The following is a 22,763-nucleotide window of genomic DNA, read 5'->3' as shown; positions in this document are numbered from 1 at the left end:
ATATATAGGTGTGCATAGGAATTTGTCCATGTTTTTTTTTATATCTATAGTCCGGCCCTCCAACGGTCTGAGGGACTGTGAACTGGCCCCCCGTTCAAAAAGTTTGAGGACCCCTGGTCTACGCCTTAGCTATGGACTCTTACAATAGTCTGTCCCTTAGCTATGGACTCTTACAATGGTCTGTGCCTTAGCTATGGACTCTTACAATAGTCTGTGTCTTAGCTATGGACTCTTACAATAGTCTGGGCCTTAGGTATGGACTCTTACAATAGTCTGTGCCTTAGCTATGGACTCTTACAATAGTCTGTGCCTTAGTTATGGACTCTTACAATAGTCTGTGCCTTAGCTATGGACTCTTACAATAGTCTGTGTCTTAGCTATGGACTCTTACAATAGTCTGTGCCTTAGGTATGGACTCTTACAATAGTCTATGTCTTAGCTATGGACTCTTACAATAGTCTGTGCCTTAGCTACGGACTCTTACAATAGTCTGTGCCTTAGCTATGGACTCTTACAATAGTCTGTGCCTTAGGTATGGACTCTTACAATAGTCTGTGCCTTAGGTATGGACTCTTACAATAGTCTGTGTCTTAGGTATGGACTCTTACAATAGTCTGTGCCTTAGCTATGGACTCTTACAATAGTCTGTGCCTTAGCTATGGACTCTTACAATAGTCTGTGCCTTAGCTATGGACTCTTACAATAGTCTGTGCCTTAGCTATGGACTCTTACAATAGTCTGTGTCTTAGCTATGGACTCTTACAATAGTCTGTGCCTTAGTTATGGACTCTTACAATAGTCTGTGCCTTAGCTATGGACTCTTACAATAGTCTGTGCCTTAGGTATGGACTCTTACAATAGTCTGTGCCTTAGGTATGGACTCTTACAATAGTCTGTGCCTTAGTTATGGACTCTTACAATAGTCTGTGCCTTAGCTATGGACTCTTACAATAGTCTGTGCCTTAGCTATGGACTCTTACAATAGTCTGTGCCTTAGCTATGGACTCTTACAATAGTCTGTGCCTTAGCTATGGACTCTTACAATAGTCTGTGCCTTAGCTATGGACTCTTACAATAGTCTGTGTCTTAGCTATGGACTCTTACAATAGTCTGTGCCTTAGCTACGGACTCTTACAATAGTCTGTGCCTTAGCTATGGACTCTTACAATAGTCTGTGCCTTAGGTATGGACTCTTACAATAGTCTGTGCCTTAGGTATGGACTCTTACAATAGTCTGTGTCTTAGGTATGGACTCTTACAATAGTCTGTGCCTTAGCTATGGACTCTTACAATAGTCTGTGCCTTAGCTATGGACTCTTACAATAGTCTGTGTCTTAGCTATGGACTCTTACAATAGTCTGTGCCTTAGCTATGGACTCTTACAATAGTCTGTGCCTTAGGTATGGACTCTTACAATAGTCTGTGCCTTAGCTATGGACTCTTACAATAGTCTGTGCCTTAGCTATGGACTCTTACAATAGTCTGTGCCTTAGCTATGGACTCTTACAATAGTCTGTGTCTTAGCTATGGACTCTTACAATAGTCTGGGCCTTAGCTATGGACTCTTACAATGGTCTGTGCCTTAGCTATGGACTCTTACAATAGTCTGTGCCTTAGCTATGGACTCTTACAATAGTCTGTGCCTTAGCTATGGACTCTTACAATAGTCGGTGTCTTAGCTATGGACTCTTACAATAGTCTGTGCCTTAGCTATGGACTCTTACAATAGTCTGTCCCTTAGCTATGGACTCTTACAATAGTCTGTGCCTTAGGTATGGACTCTTACAATAGTCTGTGTCTTAGCTATGGACTCTTACAATAGTCTGTGTCTTAGCTATGGACTCTTACAATAGTCTGTGCCTTAGCTATGGACTCTTACAATAGTCTGTGTCTTAGCTATGGACTCTTACAATAGTCTGTGCCTTAGCTATGGACTCTTACAATAGTCTGTGCCTTAGCTATGGACTCTTACAATAGTCTGTCCCTTAGCTATGGACTCTTACAATAGTCTGTGTCTTAGCTATGGACTCTTACAATGGTCTGTGCCTTAGCTATGGACTCTTACAATAGTCTGTGCCTTAGCTATGGACTCTTACAATAGTCTGTGCCTTAGTTATGGACTCTTACAATAGTCTGTTCCTTAGCTATGGACTCTTACAATAGTCTGTGCCTTAGCTATGGACTCTTACAATGGTCTGTGCCTTAGCTATGGACTCTTACAATAGTCTGTGCCTTAGCTATGGACTCTTACAATAGTCTGTCCCTTAGCTATGGACTCTTACAATAGTCTGTGCCTTAGCTATGGACTCTTACAATGGTCTGTGCCTTAGCTATGGACTCTTACAATAGTCTGTGCCTTAGCTATGGACTCTTACAATAGTCTGTGCCTTAGCTATGGACTCTTACAATAGTCTGTGCCTTAGCTATGGACTCTTACAATGGTCTGTGCCTTAGCTATGGACTCTTACAATAGTCTGTGCCTTAGGTATGGACTCTTACAATAGTCTGTGCCTTAGCTATGGACTCTTACAATAGTCTGTGTCTTAGCTATGGACTCTTACAATAGTCTGTGCCTTAGGTATGGACTCTTACAATAGTCTGTGTCTTAGGTATGGACTCTTACAATAGTCTGTGTCTTAGGTATGGACTCTTACAATAGTCTGTGTCTTAGGTATGGACTCTTACAATAGTCTGTGCCTTAGGTATGGACTCTTACAATAGTCTGTGCCTTAGCTATGGACTCTTACAATAGTCTGTGTCTTAGCTATGGACTCTTACAATAGTCTGTGTCTTAGCTATGGACTCTTACAATAGTCTGTGCCTTAGCTATGGACTCTTACAATAGTCTGTGTCTTAGCTATGGACTCTTACAATAGTCTGTGTCTTAGCTATGGACTCTTACAATAGTCTGTGCCTTAGGTATGGACTCTTACAATAGTCTGTGTCTTAGGTATGGACTCTTACAATAGTCTGTGCCTTAGCTATGGACTCTTACAATAGTCTGTGCCTTAGGTATGGACTCTTACAATAGTCTGTGCCTTAGCTATGGACTCTTACAATAGTCTGTGCCTTAGGTATGGACTCTTACAATAGTCTGTGCCTTAGGTATGGGCTCTTACAATAGTCTGTGTCTTAGCTATGGACTCTTACAATAGTCTGTGCCTTAGGTATGGACTCTTACAATAGTCTGTGTCTTAGGTATGGACTCTTACAATAGTCTGTGCCTTAGGTATGGACTCTTACAATAGTCTGTGCCTTAGCTATGGACTCTTACAATAGTCTGTGCCTTAGCTATGGACTCTTACAATAGTCTGTGCCTTAGCTATGGACTCTTACAATAGTCTGTGCCTTAGGTATGGACTCTTACAATAGTCTGTCCCTTAGCTATGGACTCTTACAATAGTCTGTGCCTTAGCTATGGACTCTTACAATAGTCTGTCCCTTAGCTATGGACTCTTACAATAGTCTGTGCCTTAGGTATGGACTCTTACAATAGTCTGGGCCTTAGCTATGGACTCTTACAATAGTCTGTGCCTTAGCTATGGACTCTTACAATAGTCTGTGCCTTAGGTATGGACTCTTACAATAGTCTGTGCCTTAGCTATGGACTCTTACAATAGTCTGTGCCTTAGCTAACCAGTGGCCACTATAGACTCTCACAGTAACCTGCGCATGATATGGACTCTCACAGTAACATACGAAAGAGTTAAAAAATAAAATAAAAATGGAAAAACCCTCACATAATGTACTGGAAGTTGGACAACCCTCCTCGTCAGAGCCATATATACAATCCTTGTAACCATCACAAACCCAAGTATTCATGATGCAGACCCCGTTGTCACATCGGAAATGATTGGCCGGACATGTGGAGGGTCGGGTGGTCGTCTGAGGAATAGTTTCTGCTCAGAGAGGAATAAAAATAAATAATTAATAAATTAATAAAAACTATTAAATTATAGTGTATCTGTAACTTTAAAAGACTTTTGACATGTCCTAGAGCACTGTTTCCCAACTAGTGAGCCTCCAGCTGTTGCAAAACTACAACTCCCAGCATGCCCGGACAGCCTTTGGCTGTCCGGGCATGCTGGGAGTTGTGGTTTTGCAACAGCTGGAGGCCCACTGGTTGGGAAACACGATCACAGAGTCATGTCAAAAGTTAAACGACAAACCTCCGCAATCCTTCTCGTCCGACCAGTCTCCGCAGTCGTTCTCGCCATCGCATTTCCACCGCGTGGGTATGCAATGGCCGTTCTCGCACTGGAACTGATAGTATCGGGCACAGGCGGGGGTGTCCGTAGGGTTCGCTGTAGCAACGGAGACAGAGAGATTCAGTGTACAATAACAGGCTGAGTAGGGTATATACCAAAGGGGTACTCCACCCACACAGAAGGTCCTCTATTTTACTTCAGCACGTCTGGAAATGGGTCATGTGATCACCAGCCTGACCCACAGAAAATCAGTGTTTAATGTGTAACAGGAAGTGGTCAGGCCTGGGTCAGATGACTTCCTATGAACTACAGGATGACATCTTTACCTATCAGATTGCTCCTGGCAGCTCTCAGAACCCTCCTCTCCAGCTCTATCTGTATACTGCTGCTGATATCTATATGGGATCGGCATATATAGCAGTTATACATCTCCCCTCCAGCTCATTCTGTATACTGCTGCTATGTCTAAGGGATCGGGATATATAGCAGTTATACACCTCCTCTTCAGCTCTATCTGTATACTGTTGCTATCTGTATGGGATCAGGATATATAGTAGTTATACACCTCCCCTCAAGCTCTATCTGTATACTACTAATGCTGTCTCTAAGGGATCTGTATATATACTGATGCTGCTATCTCTATGGGATCAAGATATATATAAGTTATACACCTCCTCTCTAGCTATCTCCATAGGATCAGGATATATAGTGGTTATACACCTCCCCTTCCAGCATTAGCTGTATACTGCTGCTATCTCTATGGGATCAGTATATATAGTAGTTATACACTTTCCATCCAGCTCTATCTGTATACTGCTGCTGCTATCTCTATGGGATCAGGATACACAGTAGTTATACACCTCTACTCCAGCTCTATCTGTATACTGCTTCTGCTATCTGTATAGGATCAAGGCACATATTAATTGTATAGATGTCAGACAACATTCGCCTCATTGCAATATTTCTCTAAAAAAAAAACGCACTTTGAATAAGAAAATGCATCATAACTGCACATGATGTGAACTGAAACCATTTATAAGTCTCAGCTGTTTAGGCCTCACCTAGCCAGATAATGAGGTTGGTCTCATAAGGAGAATTGCAGTGATCACATTCCACCCCCTCTCTCTGCAAAGCCAGAGGATTCTTACGAAAGGTAGGCAGCATGAGAAAATAATTTCTGCTTCGAAATAGCAATCAGTATGGCTTAAACCCATGCCTGCCATATCAAAACAGGTAAGCACAAAGCATACACAAGAACCTCTATATTATTCTATAATAATAGCCCATACTGCATTATATAAGCAAAAATATATATTTCAACATGCTTCCTTAATTTTTTGTCGATTTCCTTTAGTGATTCTTATCTGTATTGTTTTGGATTTTATGGTAGAAATGCTGCAGCACGTGTGGTTATTTCATTTTTTTTGTTGTTGTTGTTATTTTCCACAATCCAATTTGGTGCAGAGAAGTTTTCTAATACACTTTTTCTGACACACTAGGTGCTATGAAGTGTTATTCTTTAGTTATTCAAATATTACATCTCAGCTAAGACTGATGGACACTGACCGCAGTTGGCCTCGTCAGAATAGTCGCCGCAGTCGTCCATGCCATCGCACTTCCACACCAGGCTGATGCAAACTCCATTTTGGCATGAAAAACTCTGAGAGTCGCAGTTTTGCTTAAATTCTGGATCTCGCGCTAAAAGAAAGAGAAAGAACTGTTTATCTTTCAGCATTACAATCCTCATGAGGGATTGATACAATTGTATCCAGTCTGGACAAACCTCTGTGAGCTAAACAGCCAGGACTGCAGACTGATACATTATCAGGACAGGGGAGGTTAGTGCTGCTGATGTGTTCAGCTCAGAGAGGATTGTCTAGACTGGATACAACTCGAACAAAATCTCGGGTTTTTATGTTAAAGGGGTACTCCACCGGCCAGCGTGGAACTAAATGTTCTGAATGCTGTTTTAGCACTGCGGGGGTCGGCCACGCCCCCCACATGATGTCACGCCCCCTCAATGCAAGTCTATGGGAGGGGGCGTGACGGATGTCACGTCCCTTCTCATAGACTTGCATTGAGGGGGTGTGGCCGTGATATCACAAGGGGGCATGGCCGACCCCCGCAGCACGAAAACAGAGTTCAGAACATTTAGTTCCATGCTGGCCAGTGGAGTACCCCAGCCGCACCGATGCTGAAATCCATTCACTTTAATGAGCCGACCGGAGTAAAACAGTGACTCCGGTCAGCTCATTTCTGCCCTGTATCAGATTTTGTGAACTACTTTGTATACTACGGTTTTAGGTCCGGGGCAAAAATGAGCCGACCGGATACGGGGCAAAAATGAGCAGACCGGAGTCACTGTTTGACTCCGGTCGGCTCATTCAAATGAATGAGAAGGGGGCAACCGTCAACCGTAGGCTGCAATCGTGGTGTGAATGCAGCCTTAGCCTTATTAGTAAAAAGTAGATTTTTTGGACTTACCATAAAATCTCTTACTCAGAGCTTCTATTGGGGGACACAGGACCATGGGTATATGCTGCTTGCCACTAGAAGGCTGACACTAGGCAAAAAACAAAAGAAAGTCGGCTCCTCCCAGCAGGATATACCCGCCTCCTGCCTCTGAGCAACTCAGTTTAGTCCCAAAGCAGAAGGAGAACCGACCAAGAAAGGAACAGTCTGAACAAAAACCCAGACAAAATAAGGGAACCAACCACTAAAAACAGCCCCGCACTACAGTGGCAAAAACTGGCTGGCCACAAACAAACCAATGGGCGGATGCTGTGTCCCCCAATAGAAGCTCCAAGAAAGAGATTTTACGGTAAGTCCAAAAATCTACTTTCATTGGGGGACACAGGACCATGGGACATCCTAAAGCAGTCCCTGGGGAGGGATAGACTAACATCCCAGCCATAACAGAACAACTGGACTGCCGCCTGCAGAACCCTGTGGCCAAGGCCTGCGTCGGAGGAAGCAAAAATGTATGAACACGTTAAAACTTGGCAAAGGTGTGCAGAAACAACAAAGTCGTCGGCGTGCAAACCTGCAAAACCGAAGCCCCATGGCTGACCGCCCAAGACGCACACACCGCGCGGGTGGAGTGAGCAGTCACACGAAAGGGGGCACCTGACCCTTGCAACGATACGCCTCCAAAATGGCAGAGCGTATCCACTGGCAGATAGTGGCCTTGGAGGCCGGAAGCCCATTGCGCCGTCCCTCAGGAAGCACAAACAGGGAGTCACACTGCCGGAAGAAGGAAGTGACTGACAAAGAAGTCTGAACCGCTCGAACCAAGTCCAGCTTGTGAAGCAGGGGCTCCCGTGGATGAGAAGGGGACAGGCAGAAGGAAGGTTACACAATCTCTTCGTTCAAGTGAAATGAAGACACAACCTTGGGCTGAAAGGAGGGCACCGGCCGAAGGACCACCTTGTCTTGGTGAAGTACCAGGAAAGGGGAACAGCAAGAGAGGGCGGCCAATTCAGACACACGGCGAATGGACGTAACCGCAACAAGGAAGGCTACCTTCCAGGAAAGGAAGCAAAGGGAGACCTGACCAAGAGGCTCAAATGGAGAACACTGCAGAGCATCCAGAACGAGGTCCCAAGGAGCAGTGGGGGACCAGAACGGAGGAACCTCGTGAGCCACGCCTTGCAAAAAAGTCTGCACATGAAGGTCGGACGCAAGAGGGCGTCTAAACCGCCACGCCGTCAAATGCAGTGGAAGTAAATTGGGGTGGCAGAGGGGTCCTTGGGAGAGGAGGTCGGGACGATCCGGAAGACGGAAGGGAACATCCATGACGAGACTGACCACGTCTGCTTACCACGCACGAGGCCAGTCCGGGGCTACCAAAATCGCCTTGAGCTTCCTGATGACCCTGGGAAGAAGTGGAAGCAGAGGAAAGAGGTAGGGAAGAGCGAACGGGGTCCATGGGACCACGAGAGCGTCTACCGCCAGAGCCAGGGGATCCCGCAACCTGGAGACGAACCGAGGGACTTTCCTGTTCTGGTGGGACACAAAGAGATCCACATCTGGAGTTCCCCAGCGGCGACAGATCTGAGTGAAGACCTCCGGGTGAAGGGACCACTCGCCCGGGTCTGCGGTGGAGCGACTCAGAAAGTCCGCTTCCCAATTGTCGATCCCGGGGATGTGCACCGCTGATATGGCCGGAACGTGAAGTTCCGCCCAGGAAAGTATCTCCGATGCTTCCTACATGCCAATTGAGAGGCAGGAAGGAGCGACCCTCCCGGAGGAGACCGAAGGCACCAAAGGAGGGAGCGGAAAACTAGGAGCGGAAGCCGGATCCTGCGGTGGAGAGACAAGGGGGATTTGGCCCACTGAGAGAGGATGGCCCACTGGAGAGGACGGTACCGAAATTGGGCAAATGGGACTGCCTCCATGGAGGCCACCATCTTGCCCAGGATCGACATGCAGGCATGGACGGGAACCAGACCCGGCCGCCGAAGCAAGCAAATCCCCGACAACCATTCCCAGACTTTGTCCTCCGAAAGACGGGCTGACGCCATGTAGAAGCGGATCCCGAGAAAAGTCAGAGATTGGGACAGGGACAGGTTGGATTTTGCGCGGTTCATGATCCAACCGAAATTGGAGAGGGTCTGCAGAGTAATGTTGAGGCTGACCCGATTCTGTTCCAGGGAGGGCGCCTTGATGAGTAGGTCGTCCAGATAGGGTAGGCCCGAGACACCCCAAGAGTGGAGGAGAGCCACCACTGCCACCAGCGTCTTGGTGAAGACTCAGGGAGCAGTCGCCAGTCCAAAGGGTAGGGCGACAAACTGAAAATGACCCGCAGGAACAGCGAATCGTAGAAACCGCTGGCGGCCCGGAAAGAATGGAATTGGTAAGTAGGTGTCCCGTATGTCAACAGAAGAGAGGAACTCTCCCGGATCTACGGAGGCGACCACTGACCGCAGAGATTCCATCCAGAAACGCCGTAGTTGCACATGACGGTTTAGAAGCTTCAAATCAAGAATGGGATTGACAGTGCCGTTCTTCTTGGGAACTACGAAGAGATTGGAGTAGAACCCCGAAAAATGTTCCCAAGTAGGGACTGGCACGATTACACCCTGGGACAGAAGGGTGCGAAGGGCCACCTGAAAAGCTGCAATAAGAGCGAGAGATCGAGGACCGGAAAAAATGATCCCGGGGGATAGAAGAAAATTCTGTTCGATAGCCTTGGGATTCGACTTCTCGAACCCAAGCATCCCGAACTTGCGCCAGCCAAATGTCCCGAAAGAGGGACAGGTGACCACCCACCCGAGGAGAAGGCTCGGATGGGGGTACACTCTCAGGAAGTGGGAGGCTTGCGAGTCATGGCTTTGGAAGAGGGGCAGTTGGAACGGTGCCCCGACTTCCAGGAGAAGCGAGTATTGAAAGAAGGTGCCCTCCTATCCTGAGTGGCCGCCGGTTTGTCCTGGCAGCCCGAGAAACGAAAGGAGCGAAAGTCTTCTGCCGCGATTCCGGATGGCTCGGACGATTTTGGGGTAAGAGGGAACTCTTGCTCCCGGTAGCCTCAGATATGATCTCATCTAGGCGTTTATCAAAGAGACCCTAGGAAAGGCAGCTCAGTAAGGGAGCGCTTAGAAGCCGCATCGGCATTCCAAGCTTTAAGCCACATCGAACACCGAAGGGCCACCAGATTGCCCGAGGCAAAGGCAGCGCAGCGAGCCGACCCCGAGGAGGCTGAGCAGATGTAGTCCCCGGCATTAGCGATCTGCTGAGCTAGTTCTGCCCTATCACCGTGGGAGGCGCCTGCTAAAATCCCCTGGCGTAACTGACCGGCCCAGACCGAGAGGGCTTTGGAAACCCAAGTAGAGGCAAATGCTGGCGACAAGACAGAGCCTGCCGCTTCAAAGGCAAATTTTGCCAAATTTTCAATACGTTTATCCGAGGGGTCTTTAAAGAAGGCTGCATCAGCAAGCGGCAGGGTAGTGGATTTAGATAGCCGCAACACAGGGGAGTCCACCGTAGGAGGAGAAGACCACTTCGCCACCAGATCTTGAGGGAAGGGAAAGAGAGCCGGGAGCTTCTTAGACTCATGGAAGAGTTTGTCTGGATGCTTCCAAGCCGCTTCCAACAACTCGTCAAGTTGTTTTCAAGAGCTGAAAACTTGGGGTACCCGGCGAGCGCAGCGGAAGGACACTTCAGGGACCGTGATTGAAGTTCCAGGGTCCTGTTGGTGGAAGGTGTCCCTGACAGCCGACACCAGACCGTCTACCATATCTGACATACGGGAAGCCTCTCCCGAGTCTGAGGGAGGGTCCGATTCCGAGTCCACAAGCTCCCGTGGGGATTGGGAGTGCACCGTAGGCTTTCTGGAAGGGGTGAAGGTGGACTGGAAGCGGGGGCGCGGAGACCGAAAGCGGACACTGGGTGACCGGTTGTGGTGGCGCCTGGAGGAGGTGGAGCGGGAGCAGTGGCGGGAGGGCCCCACACGGACGGACTCAGGGGATGAGTTAGAGGAGAGGCGACCTGGACGGCCTCGGGAGGCTGCAATGAGTTAACCCCTAATGGCCCTGGAAGGGCTCTCCCGGGCCAGATAACCCCCATGCAGAGGACCACGGGGGAATATGGAGCGGAAGGTGAGAAGGAACCCTGCCTCATGAGAGGATGAGAGGGGGGGGGGGGATCGGACACCATACTCACCACATAGAACACAGAACATACTAACCCCTGAGGTCTTCGACCAGCTAGGACCACCTGCCTTAAGCCAGGGGCAAATGGGGGACCCAGACCCAGGGTACACCACCCAGCGCTGGTTGGTGGCGAGGAGGGGTTAACAGCTCATCCAGCAATGCACCGTGCCCCTGGCTCGCAGGTGGGGGATCAGGCAGCGCCATGCTCCTGTCGCCCCACGCTAGAAAAAATAATAAAGGAGAAAAATTTATAACTAGACACTGAGAGTAGAAAAAAAACTAAAGAAATAAGACCAGGTCTGGATAACTCCAGACCTGTGTCTGCCTCCTGCTGACACTAAGCTAAAACTGAGTCGCTCAGAGCCAGGAGGCGGGATATATCCTGCCGGGAGGAGCTGACCTGCTCTTGTTTTTTTGCCTAGTGTCATCCTCCTAGCGGCAAGTAGCATATACCCATGGTCCTGTGTCCCCCAATTAAGTGCTTGAGAAAAGGTTGGATTTGATTGACAGCCAAGAAATGAGGTGCGCACCTCTGCACAAATTCCTCGGCTTGTAGGCAGCACATTATATACATACATAAATTGTAATACTCACAACATCCGGCGTATGCAGGATCCTCATCCGAGCCATCGTGACACTGCACAACTCCGTCACATACCATGATGTGGAACAAACACTGCAGCCGGTTCTTACATACAAAGTCCATGTAGCGAGTGCACAGGGGCTCTGAGGGGAACAAACGCCACACAGGTAAGTTCTCTGTTATCTGTTCATGCTGAAAACATACATCTATACAAAACAGTACAGACAGCTGACTGCAGGGACCAGTAAAACAAGGTGCACATACTAAGTTGTTTTGAGGACAGGTACTGAGTACTCCTGTTCTCTAGATGGTATATCCCATAATACACCCCGATGACAATCTGTAAGGGTGCCCCCTATAACAAATACCTGCATATATAGCAGCCACAAACTCTTAACCTCCCTAGCGGTATGATTCCGTCTGGAAATTTGTACCAAAAGCGGTACAATTTTTTGCATTGAAATTCCACATCTCCCCCCGTCACATTCCCCCTCCCTTGTCACATTTCCCCCCCCCCATATCACATTCCCCCCCTGTCACATTCCCCCCCCTTGTTGCATTCCCCCCCCCTGTCACATTCATCCCCCCTGTCACATTCTCCCCCCTTGTTACACTCTCCCCCCCGTCACATTCATCCCCCCTGTCACATTCCCCCCTTGTTACATTCTCCCCCCCTTGTTACCTTCTCCCCCCTCCATGTTACATTCCACTCCCCCCCTGTCACATCCCCCCTTTGTCACATTCCTCCCCCCTGTCACATCCCCCCCCCTTGTCACATTCTCCCCTCTGTCACATTCCCCCCTATGTCACATTCCCCCCTATGTCCCATTCCCCCCCCCCCCCCCTTGTCACATTCCACCCCCCCTTGTTACATTCCCCCCTATGTCACATTCCCCCCCCCCTTGTCACATTCCCCCCCCCCCCCCCCCTTGTCACATTCCCCCCTTTGTCACATTCTCCCCCCCCCCCCCCCCCCTTGTCACCTTCTTGTCCTGCAGCAAATACATTAGGTTTGCCGGGCAGATTTCAAACCTAGTGTATTTGCTGCAGAACAAGTCCTTTCCCCTTCAGCCAATCACAGGCTTTACACCACTGCGGCCCGTGATTGGCTGAAAAGGGAAAGGTCCTGTAAGATGAATAGAGCAGTGAACAGAGCGCACGGAGGGGAACGACATCTTCAGGGACCGGGACTAGGTGAGCAAAAGGTTTTTTTATTTTCTTCCTTTTTACTTTTACACTTAGTTCAGGGTTTTCTACCAGGGGGCCTCCAGCTGTTGTGAAACTACTGCTCCCAGCATGCCCGGACAGCCTTTGGCTGTCCGGGCATGCTGAGAGTTGTAGTTTTGCAACATCTGGAGGCCCCCTGGTTGAGAAACACTGACTTTTAGTATATGTCTTTACCTGCTCTGGCCGGCCCCCGCAACGGGAACCGACCCGAGCAGATAATCACATATTTTCCCGGGGGCTGCATCACTACATCGCAAAAAGCAAAAATCGCGATTTGATTGCTTTTGCGATATACTGTGCAGCCCGCACAGCAACTCTGCAATTCTACCCCGAGCGTGACTCGGGGTTACCGCTTCTAGCAGCGAAAATTAACCCCGAGTCACGCTCGGGAATACCGCTAGGCTGGTTAATTGGAGGTTACAGAGGAATTTTGCTATAAATGTATCAGGAAACCTCTTTACGACAAAGGCCTCACCGCAGTTCTGTTCGTCTTCCCCTTCCGAACAATCCTTCACTCCATTACAATGTTTCCCGGATGGGATGCAGGTGCCATTCCTGCACTGGAAGCCGTTGCACTTCTTTTCTGGAATACAGGAGATCGGCGCATTGATTTACATATAACCATATAGATATTACTATTATCCCGAGGCTCCTCCCAGGTGGCTTCTTACCGCAGATGGTGTGGTCTTCATCTGAGCCATCCTGGCAGTCGGAGTCGCCGTCACAAACCCATCTTTGGGGGATGCAGTGACTATCGTGACACTGGAAGCTGGAGGGTTCGCAGGTATGTGATATGGCTGCAGATAAGATAGCAGAGGTTATAATCACTCTACCGCCACCTCTAATGACGCGTTTTGTATTTATCATAAGACTTGTCCAAAATGCGTTAACATTCAGCTCCATGCTTTCTGTCCTGGTTTATTCTGCTACATGGTCGCACAAGTTCCTCTCTACAGCTCTATGATATTCTTGAAATATCCAATACATGTTATGGAGGCAGATGCCTTTATATCAGAACATCTATTATAAAATAATATAAACTACACCAGAATGTGTTACTGCAACCCCTGAACATTATAAGATAACAAATGCTTTGCTTTAATTAAAAGATATATGGGGCGGAACATACTTATCCTGTGATCTCCCATATGGGGCCCTGGTTTGGCCCCGACTCTGCTCCTCTAATGAAGCTGGTCAAAAAACGCCCCTATTCCTCTCTATGGGAGAGGCGGAGCAGGAGTCCCGTACAGGAAATCACAGGGAGACCCAGCGGTCGGATCCCCCGCAATTAGACACTTATCCTCTTTTCTGTGGATAGGGGATAAGTTTGTTCTGCCACATATCTCCTTTAACCCCTTAAAGGGGTACTCCTCCCCTAGACATCTTATCCCGTATCCAAAGGATAGGGGACAAGTGGTCTGATCGCTGGGGTCCCGGAGCTGGGGACCCCTGGGATCTCAGCTGAGGCCCCCCGGCTGTCATTACTGCACAGAGCAAACTCGCTCTGTGCGTAATGACGGGCGATACAGGGGACGGAGCATCAAGCATGACGAATTATAAATGAGTTATGATTTTTAGAAGGCGAGAAGGAAAAAACAATAATGCAAAAATAAAATTGGCTTGGTCCTTAAAGGGGTACTCCGCCCTTCGACATCTTATCCCCTATGCAAAGGATAGGGGATAAGAGGTCTGATCGCGGGAGTCCATGGGCCGTCCCGTCACAAGGGGGAGGAGCCGTGACATTGCGGCCCTCCCCCTCAATACAAGTCTATGGTAGGGGGCGTGGCGGGACTCCCGCAATCAGTCATCTTATCCCCTATCCTTTGCATAGGGGATAAGATGTTCAGGGGTGGAGTACCCCTTTAAGGACCAAGCCAATTTTATTTTTGCATTATCGTTTTTTCCTCCTCGCCTTCTAAAAATCATAACTCATTTATATACTTCCATCCACAGACCCATATGAGGGCTTGTTTATTGTGTGGCTAATTGGAATTTTCAATGAAATCATTTCTTTTATCATAAAATGTATGGAGCAACCAAAAAACTATCATTTGTGTGGGGAAAAGGAAAACGCAATTTAGCAAATTTTGGAAGGTTTTGTTAAGGTAAAAATCGAATGTTTTCTTTATTCTGTGGGTTAATACAATAAAAATTATATCCATGGTAACATGCTTTTCTATTATTGTACCGCTTTAAAAAAATCTCAAACTTTTTAAACTAAAATTAGTATGTTTAAAATCACTCTATTTTGACCACCTATAACTTTCTAATTTTTCCGTATACGGGGCAGTCTCATTTATTGCGCTGTGATCTGTAGTTTTTATCGGCACCATGTTTGCTTATATGTAACTATATAATGGCTTTTTATTAAAAAAATCTTTACCCTTCCAGTACTTTTTAGCAGCTGTATGCTACAGAGGAAATGTTTTTCTTTTTGAATTTCTTTTTTGTCTTGTCCACAGTGCTCTCTGCTGATACCTGATGTCCGTATCAGGAACTGTCCTGAGCAGGAGAAAATCCCTATTGCAAACCTATGCTGCTCTGGACAGTTCTTGACATGGACAGAGGTGTTAGCAGAGAGCACTGTGGGCAAGACAAAAAAAAGAAATTCAAAAAGAAAAGAATTTCCTCTGTAGCATACAGCTGCTGGCATCAGTTGATTTAAAAAATAATTGTTTTCCACCGGAGTACCCTTTAACCCTGTATATGCTGTGTGGTCAATAGGGACTGCATAATTCAATGTTTTTTTTGTTGTTTTTTTTTTACAGGGGAAGGGGGCTCCTCTTGTCACCTACTGGTGGGCCGCTGATAGGGTACCATGGTCATCAGGCATGTAGCAAGGGGCCCCCAGATCTGCCATGGCTGACAGACTATTCGACTGCCTGTTAGTTTTTCGCTGCGATTGCACATAACTTTTGAGTAGTGTTTTTTGGGGAAAGAAAAAAAATACACACACACAATAAAAAATTAAAAAAAAACCTGCCCCCTCGTGTTTCCCTTTCTAAAATGTGATTATTTCATCATGTGACACATCAATTTCTATTAATAAATTGTGGGGAAAACTGAAAAACACCAATATAAAATACCCAGCGCATGCTGTGATTTAAAAAAAACAAGCTCTAAGCTTAAAACACCACTAAAGAGTTAAAATAAATGCAAAAAATATTTCCCCACTGACTCCAAGCTAAAAACGCAAAAACAGTGGCAGAATGGCAGCATATTTTCCCCTTCTCCCTAGAAAAGGTTAGTAAATGTTAAAGGGGTTCTCCAGGACTGGAAAACTTATCCTAAGGATAGGGAATAAGCTTCAGATCACGGGGGGTCCGACCGCTGGGACCCCCCGTGATCTCCCGTACAGGGGCCGGCACGCCCCCTCAATACAACTCTATGGGAGAGCCAGAGCACTGCCTTCAGCAATCTCCAGCTCTGCCATAGCACCCCGTACCTACCGCTGCCCCCCCCCCCCCCCCCCGCAATCTGAAAGTTATCCCCTATCCTTAGAATAGGGGATACGTTTTCCAATACTTTAATTCAATTACATTTTTTTATTTATTTATTTTTAATCCACGGCCGCAGAATTTTATAATGTTTGGAGCTCTGAACCAGGAAAACTCAGCTCTAGCCCCCCCATAAGGAGATATAATGAAGTAAATCTGCAGAGAATATTGGACAGATTGATCTGGGACCTACCTGTACAGTTGGCTTCATCAGACCAGTCCCTGCAGTCATTGTCCCCATCACAGACCCACGACTGTCGGATACACATCCCCGAGCTGCAGTTGAACTCGTCGTCTTTACACTGATGCGCCTCTGAGAAGAAGGACATTATCAGACAACACAGAGACGGAGCCGTCATTCCCAGAAAGAGACAAATCTGATGGTATCTAACCCTGTCTATCAGTATCCAGGGACCTCATCTCTGGGAATACACATTGTAATCAGAAGGCGTACCACACGCAGGCCACATATCTGCTGCAGACAGTCCGCTCTGCCCCTGATAAATTGTTACAATGTATCACTGCAGGTAAAATGTTATCAGTCTAGCGTCCAGCCGGTTGTTATTGCCGCCTATATAACCCCTTAAATGGGCACTGTCATTAAAACTCATTTTTGCTATTGCACTCCATATGGTAAATAAAAAATCTTTCTAATGTAGCTTGTTTTAAAAAATGAAATTTTCTATGTTTTATTTGTGTTTAAAAAAGCTGCCACTAGGTGTCTCCCTACTTGTCCAGAGCACATTCCCCCCCCCCAATCTCTTGCACAGACTTTGGACTCCTGGTGACCTGGCAGAAGTCCAAAAGCAGGAAATGCTGATTGCGGTGTGTGCAGCCTTAGCCAATCATAGCTCATCTCACACTGAACTGCTCTGGGCTGTGTGTAGCAGAGTGAGGGAGGAAGTTCTCCCCTGTATGGCTTCAGATGATGTCAAGCCTGCTGGGGAACGCCCCCTTCCCAGTCTGTGAATCTGGCTGAGACTGAGCAGAAAATACAGAGCGATATCAAGGTAGAAAACTAACAAATAATAAAAATAAAGGCTGGGGGTGGTTTATCATGATGGGGGCAGTGACCTGGGAGGATTATAACATTTAACAAGAACATGACAGGTACTTTTTAAGGACACAGCACATTTTCATTTTTGCGTTTCTGTTTTTCCATCCTCCTCTTTTAGGAGACATAATTCTTATTTTACTATCCACAGGCCCAGGGCTTGTTTTTTGCATGACCAGTTGCACAGCACCTTTCATTTTACCATTAAAGGGGTTATCCAGGAAAAAACTTTTTTTTATATATCAACTGGCTCCAGAAAGTTAAACAGATTTGTAAATGACTTCAATTAAAAAATCTTAATCCTTTCAGTACTTATGAGCTTCTGAAGTGAAGGTTGTTCTATTCTGTCTAAGTCCTCTCTGATGACACCTGTCTCGGGAACCATAGCAAACCTCTTCTAAACTGAGCGTTTCCCGAGACACGTGTCATCAGAGAGGTCTTAGACAGAAAAGAACAACCTTAACTTCAGAGGCTCATAAGTACTGAAAGGATTAAGATTTTTTAATAGAAGTAATTTACAAATCTGTTTAACTTTCTGGAGCCAGTTGATATATATATAAAAAAGTTTTTTCCTGGAATACCCCTTTAAATGTACAGTGCAACCAACAAAAATATTATTTGCGCGGGGAAATTAATTGAAGAGAACCCCAATTTTGCTAATTTTAGAGGTCTTGATTTTACACAGTACACATTACGGTAATACTGACATGTTATCCTTATACTGTGGGTTAATACAAATTAAAAAATACCCAGTATAACTCTCACTATATACTGATTCACATTAGACTTGTTCACATATGGCCAGATCAGTGGTCTCCAAACTGGCCCTCTCCAGCTGTTGCAAAACTACAACTCCCAGCATGCTGGGAGTTGTAGTTTTGCAACAGCTGGAGGGCCACAGTTCGGAGACCACTGGACAAGACTAATGCTTTATGGATATGAATGGATAGTCACCACAATGGCTCTCATCACTGTTGTCTCCGCAGTCGTCTTCTTGATCACACTTGTATGACAGGGGGATGCAGGTTCCAGACTCCTGACACCTGAACAGAGTGTCCGGGTCGCACTCTGTGGTCGCTGAGGAGAAAGAACGCAAAGGATTATTAAGCGCCGATCAGCGCCGAACAAGAGAACAGGAGGCATCCCCTCTGCTGTAAAGTTAAAGGGGTTCTCCGGTGGAAAACTATTTTTGTAAAAATCAACTGGTGCCAGAAAGTTTAACAGATTTGTAAATTACTTCTATTTTTAAAAACCTTAACCCTTCCAGTAATTATCAGCTGCTGTATGCTCCAGAGGAATTTGTGCAGTTCTTTACAGTCTGACCACAGTGCTCTCTGCTGACACCTCTGTCCATGTCTGGAAAAGTCCAGAGCAGGAGCAAATACCCAAAGCAAACCTATTCTGCTCTGAAAAGCTCCTCACACAGACAGAGGTGTCAGCAGAGAGCACTGTGGTCAGACTGGAAAGAACTACACAATTTCCTCTGGAGCATACAGCAGCTGATAAATACTGGAAGGATTAAGATTTTTAAATATGTCACCAGGTGTTTAACCCCTTAAGGACTCAGCCCATTTTGGCCTTAAGGACTCAGACAATTACATTTTTATGTTTTCATTTTTTCCTCCTCGCCTTCTAAAAATCATAACTCTTTTATATTTTCATCCACAGACTAGTATGAGGGCTTGTTTTTTGAGCGACCAGTTGTCCTTTGTAATAACATCACTCATTATATCATAAAATGTATGGCGCAACCAAAAAACACTATTTTTGTGGGGAAATTAAAACGAAAAACGCAATTTTGCTAATTTTGGAAGGTTTTGTTTTCACGCCGTACAATTTATGGTAAAAGTGACGTGTGTTCTTTATTCTGAGGGTCAATACGATTAAAATGATACCCATTATTATATACTTTTATATTATTGTTGCGCTTAAAAAAATTCACAAACTTTTTAACCAAATTAGTACGTTTATAATCCCTTTATTTTGATGACCTCTAACTTTTTTATTTTTCCGTATAAGTGGCGGTATGGGGGCTCATTTTTTGCGTCATGATCTGTACTTTTTTTTGATACCACATTTGCATATAAAAAACTTTTAATACATTTTTTATAATTTTTTTTTATAAAATGTATAAAAAAAAGTAGGAATTTTGGACTTTTTTTATTTTTTTTTCGTTCACGCCGTTCACCGTACGGGATCATTAACATTTTATTTTAATAGTTCGGACATTTACGCACACGGCGATACCAAATATGTCTATAAAAATGTTTTTTACGCTTTTTGGGGGTAAAATAGGAAAAAACGGACGTTTTACTTTTTTATTGGGGGAGGGGATTTTTCACATTTTTTTTTTACTTTTACTTTTACATTTTTTGACATTTTTTTTTACACTTGAATAGTCCCCATAGGGGACTATTCATAGCAATACCATGATTGCTAATACTGATCTGTTCTATGTATAGGACATAGAACAGATCAGTATTATCGGTCATCTCCTGCTCTGGTCTGCTCGATCACAGACCAGAGCAGGAGACGCCGGGAGCCGCACGGAGGAAGGAGAGGGGACCTCCGTGCGGTGTTATGAATGATCGGATCCCCGCAGCAGCGCTGCGGGCGATCCGATCGTTCATTTAAATCGCGAACTGCCGCAGATGCCGGGATCTGTATTGATCCCGGCACCTGAGGGGTTAATGGCGGACGCCCGCGAGATCGCGGGCGTCGGCCATTGCCGGCGGGTCCCTGGCTGCGATCAGCAGCCGGGATCAGCCGCGCATGACACGGGCATCGCTCCGATGCCCGCGGTTATGCTTAGGACGTAAATGTACGTCCTGGTGCGTTAAGTACCACCTCACCAGGACGTACATTTACGTCCTGCGTCCTTAAGGGGTTAAAAAAAAAATAAAAAAATTTTGAGTACCCCTTTAAGCACAACATGTAGAGGAGATGCTGACTGCAGGACAGGTGAGCACACTCTATTACTTCCTGTTATCAGCCACTTTCAGGCTAACTATAGGACAGATTAATTCAACCTATTCCTCTCTATGGTCAGCCCATGGGGGAGAGGATGACTGTAAGGGTCCTATTACACCGGGTGATTATCAATCATAAAGATCCATTCCGCCCAGTGTAATCGGGCTTGCTTGTTCGTCATCTTGTGTAATAGGCCGATTGCAGGAAAGGGCCGAAAAACCTCCCTCACACTCCAGCCGTGTAATGGTATGTTCACACGGTAGGATCTTCTGAGAGTTTCCCGCTGTTGGTTTAACCCCTTAAGGACCCCGGGTTTTTCCGTTTTTGCATTTTCGTTTTTTCCTCATTACTTTTAAAAAATCATAGTCCAGATCCAAGGAGAAGGTAGGGAAGGGGGAGGGGGGAGGAAGAGGGGGAAGCTCCGGCTCCACTTGGAAGTGAAAAAATTCCTTTATTTGCTTTCCATAAAATTAGAAAAAGGTAAAAAAGTGCAAAAACAAAATCAAACGTGCATGGTGAGTTAAAATCTCACGTCCACCGACGCGTTTCGGGCCGTCAAACAGGATTTGACAGCCCGAAACGCGTCGGTGGACGTGAGATTTCAGGCACTGAGCAGTCATTCGGCGATCGGACAGCGAGGAGGCAGGTAGGGATCCTCCGGGTGTCATGTAAGCTGTTCAGGGTGCCGCGATTTCGCCACGGCGATCCCGAACAGCTCCCTGAGCTAACAGGCATGGTTTCACTTTCACTTTAGACACGGCGTTCAACTTTGAACGCCGCGTCTAAAGGGTTAATAGCGCGCGGCACCGCGATCATTTCCGCGCGCTATTAGCCACGGGTCTCAGCCGTTGTTAGAGGCCGGGCCCAACCCCCTATTACGCGGAGCCACGCGTTATAGATCGGAAGCGGGCTCATGACGTACACGTACGTCATGGGTCCTTAAGAGGTTAAGCTCTTGTGAACATACCCTAATAGGCTTTGTAATCGAGCGCCTAAGAAATTGGGCAGTCTAACAGCACCCTCAGAGTTGGTTCACACCGCTGAAAACGGAATGTCGACGTATACTGTAAACTGAAGCAGCGGACGCCATTGCTTTTTAGGGCCGTACAAAGTCACCTAGTGAAGCCGTTCAGGATAAATGCGCTTTTTTTTTAAAATGCATTGGGCCGCATTTTTTCAGTCGGTTGACCCTGCTTAGCCTCCGGCTGTCCAGGCATGCTGGGAGTTGTAGTTTTGCAACAGCTGGAGACTAACTGGTCTATACTGTAGCACCATCGATACTGAGTAAATGTAGTGAAGCTGCGCGGACTCACGGCAGTCTCTCTCATCGCTCATGTCCCCGCAGTCATTGTCGTTGTCGCACTGCCAGATGCTGTTGATGCAGTTCCCGTTGGAGCAGCGATACTGACTGGGTAGGCAGGAATGCTCTGCAGAGCCCAAAAAAAAAATAATAAAAAAAAATACACAAACTTAACCACTGCTCTGCAGCGATACAGCACCATGGACAGACAATGATACATTAATTGTGATTGCTGTAAAGTAGGATGAATATATATGGGGTATAAATAATGTGGGAGATTTATCAAAACCCGTCCAGAGGAAAAGTTGCTGAGTTGCCCATAGCAACCAATCAGATCACTTCTTAATTTTTTAGAGGCCTGAAGAATAGATCTGATTGGTTGCTTTGGGCAACTCAGCAACTTTTCCTCTGGACAGGTTTTGATAAATCTCCATATATATGGATAAACAATGGCGCAGCACTCCCAAGGTAGTGAATAAAAAAAGGTGCAGTTTATTTAGCACATGACAAGTAGCTTCTTCTCATGGGGTAAAAAAATTGCACCTTTTTATAGACTTCCTTGGGAGTGCTGCGCCATTGTTTATCTATATGAAGGAAACCATGATCGTGTTTGTGATGCTAGCACCCGCTGCTGTTTTGGAATAAGTAGTGCTGCTATACACTTTTTTAATACAAAAAAAAAAATATATATATATATTATTATTATTTTTTTTTAATTATTATTATTAAGTAAATATATACATATATTTAATATATATATATATATATATATATATATAAATTTGAGTAGCCGTATTAGTCCAGTGATGCAGATGCAAAATCAGAAAAAGGAGATTTTTTTTGTACTCACCGTAAAATCTCTTTCTCGTAGCCTACATTGGGGGACACCTATACTGATGAGTATTTGCTCTTGCCACTAGAAGGCGCTGACATTAGGAAAAAAAGTCGGCTTCTTTGGTCCCCGAGCAGTAGGAGAAGCCAACAAAGAAATATGTCCGAAGGACCCTAAAAAAGACTCCTGGATAAAAACCCAATAACCGGAAAAGATTATCGAGACAAAAAAGAAGAAATCGGTGGGTGCTGTGTCCCCCAATGAAGGCTACGAGAAAGAGATTTTACTGTGAGCACAAAAAAAAATCTCCTTTTCTCGGTCAGTCTTCATCTATATTCACCTATACTGATGGGACATACCAAAGCAGTCCCCTAGGAAAGGAAAAAACAACCAACAGCAAAAGGGGAATCAGTCCAGGGACCGAACCCACTCGACCGTAAGG

At 46.0% G+C, this 22,763-nt stretch overlaps 1 protein-coding gene across 1 annotated transcript in view; it reads right to left on the bottom strand.

Annotated features, from left to right (window-relative positions):
* SORL1 (sortilin related receptor 1) overlaps positions 1-22,763 on the bottom strand; it is a 161,985-nt gene that overhangs the window by 52,863 nt on the left and 86,359 nt on the right. Inside the window, 9 exon segments of the mRNA XM_056544046.1 lie at positions 3,741-3,899; positions 4,170-4,304; positions 5,775-5,906; positions 11,453-11,584; positions 13,144-13,251; positions 13,340-13,465; positions 16,359-16,478; positions 18,174-18,296; positions 21,503-21,616. Coding sequence (XP_056400021.1) covers positions 3,741-3,899; positions 4,170-4,304; positions 5,775-5,906; positions 11,453-11,584; positions 13,144-13,251; positions 13,340-13,465; positions 16,359-16,478; positions 18,174-18,296; positions 21,503-21,616 — 1,149 coding nt within the window.

Source organism: Hyla sarda, chromosome 10 (genome assembly GCF_029499605.1).
Source record: "Hyla sarda isolate aHylSar1 chromosome 10, aHylSar1.hap1, whole genome shotgun sequence".
Lineage (NCBI taxonomy): Eukaryota > Metazoa > Chordata > Amphibia > Anura > Hylidae > Hyla > Hyla sarda.
This window is presented reverse-complemented; position numbering and strand designations above follow the sequence as displayed.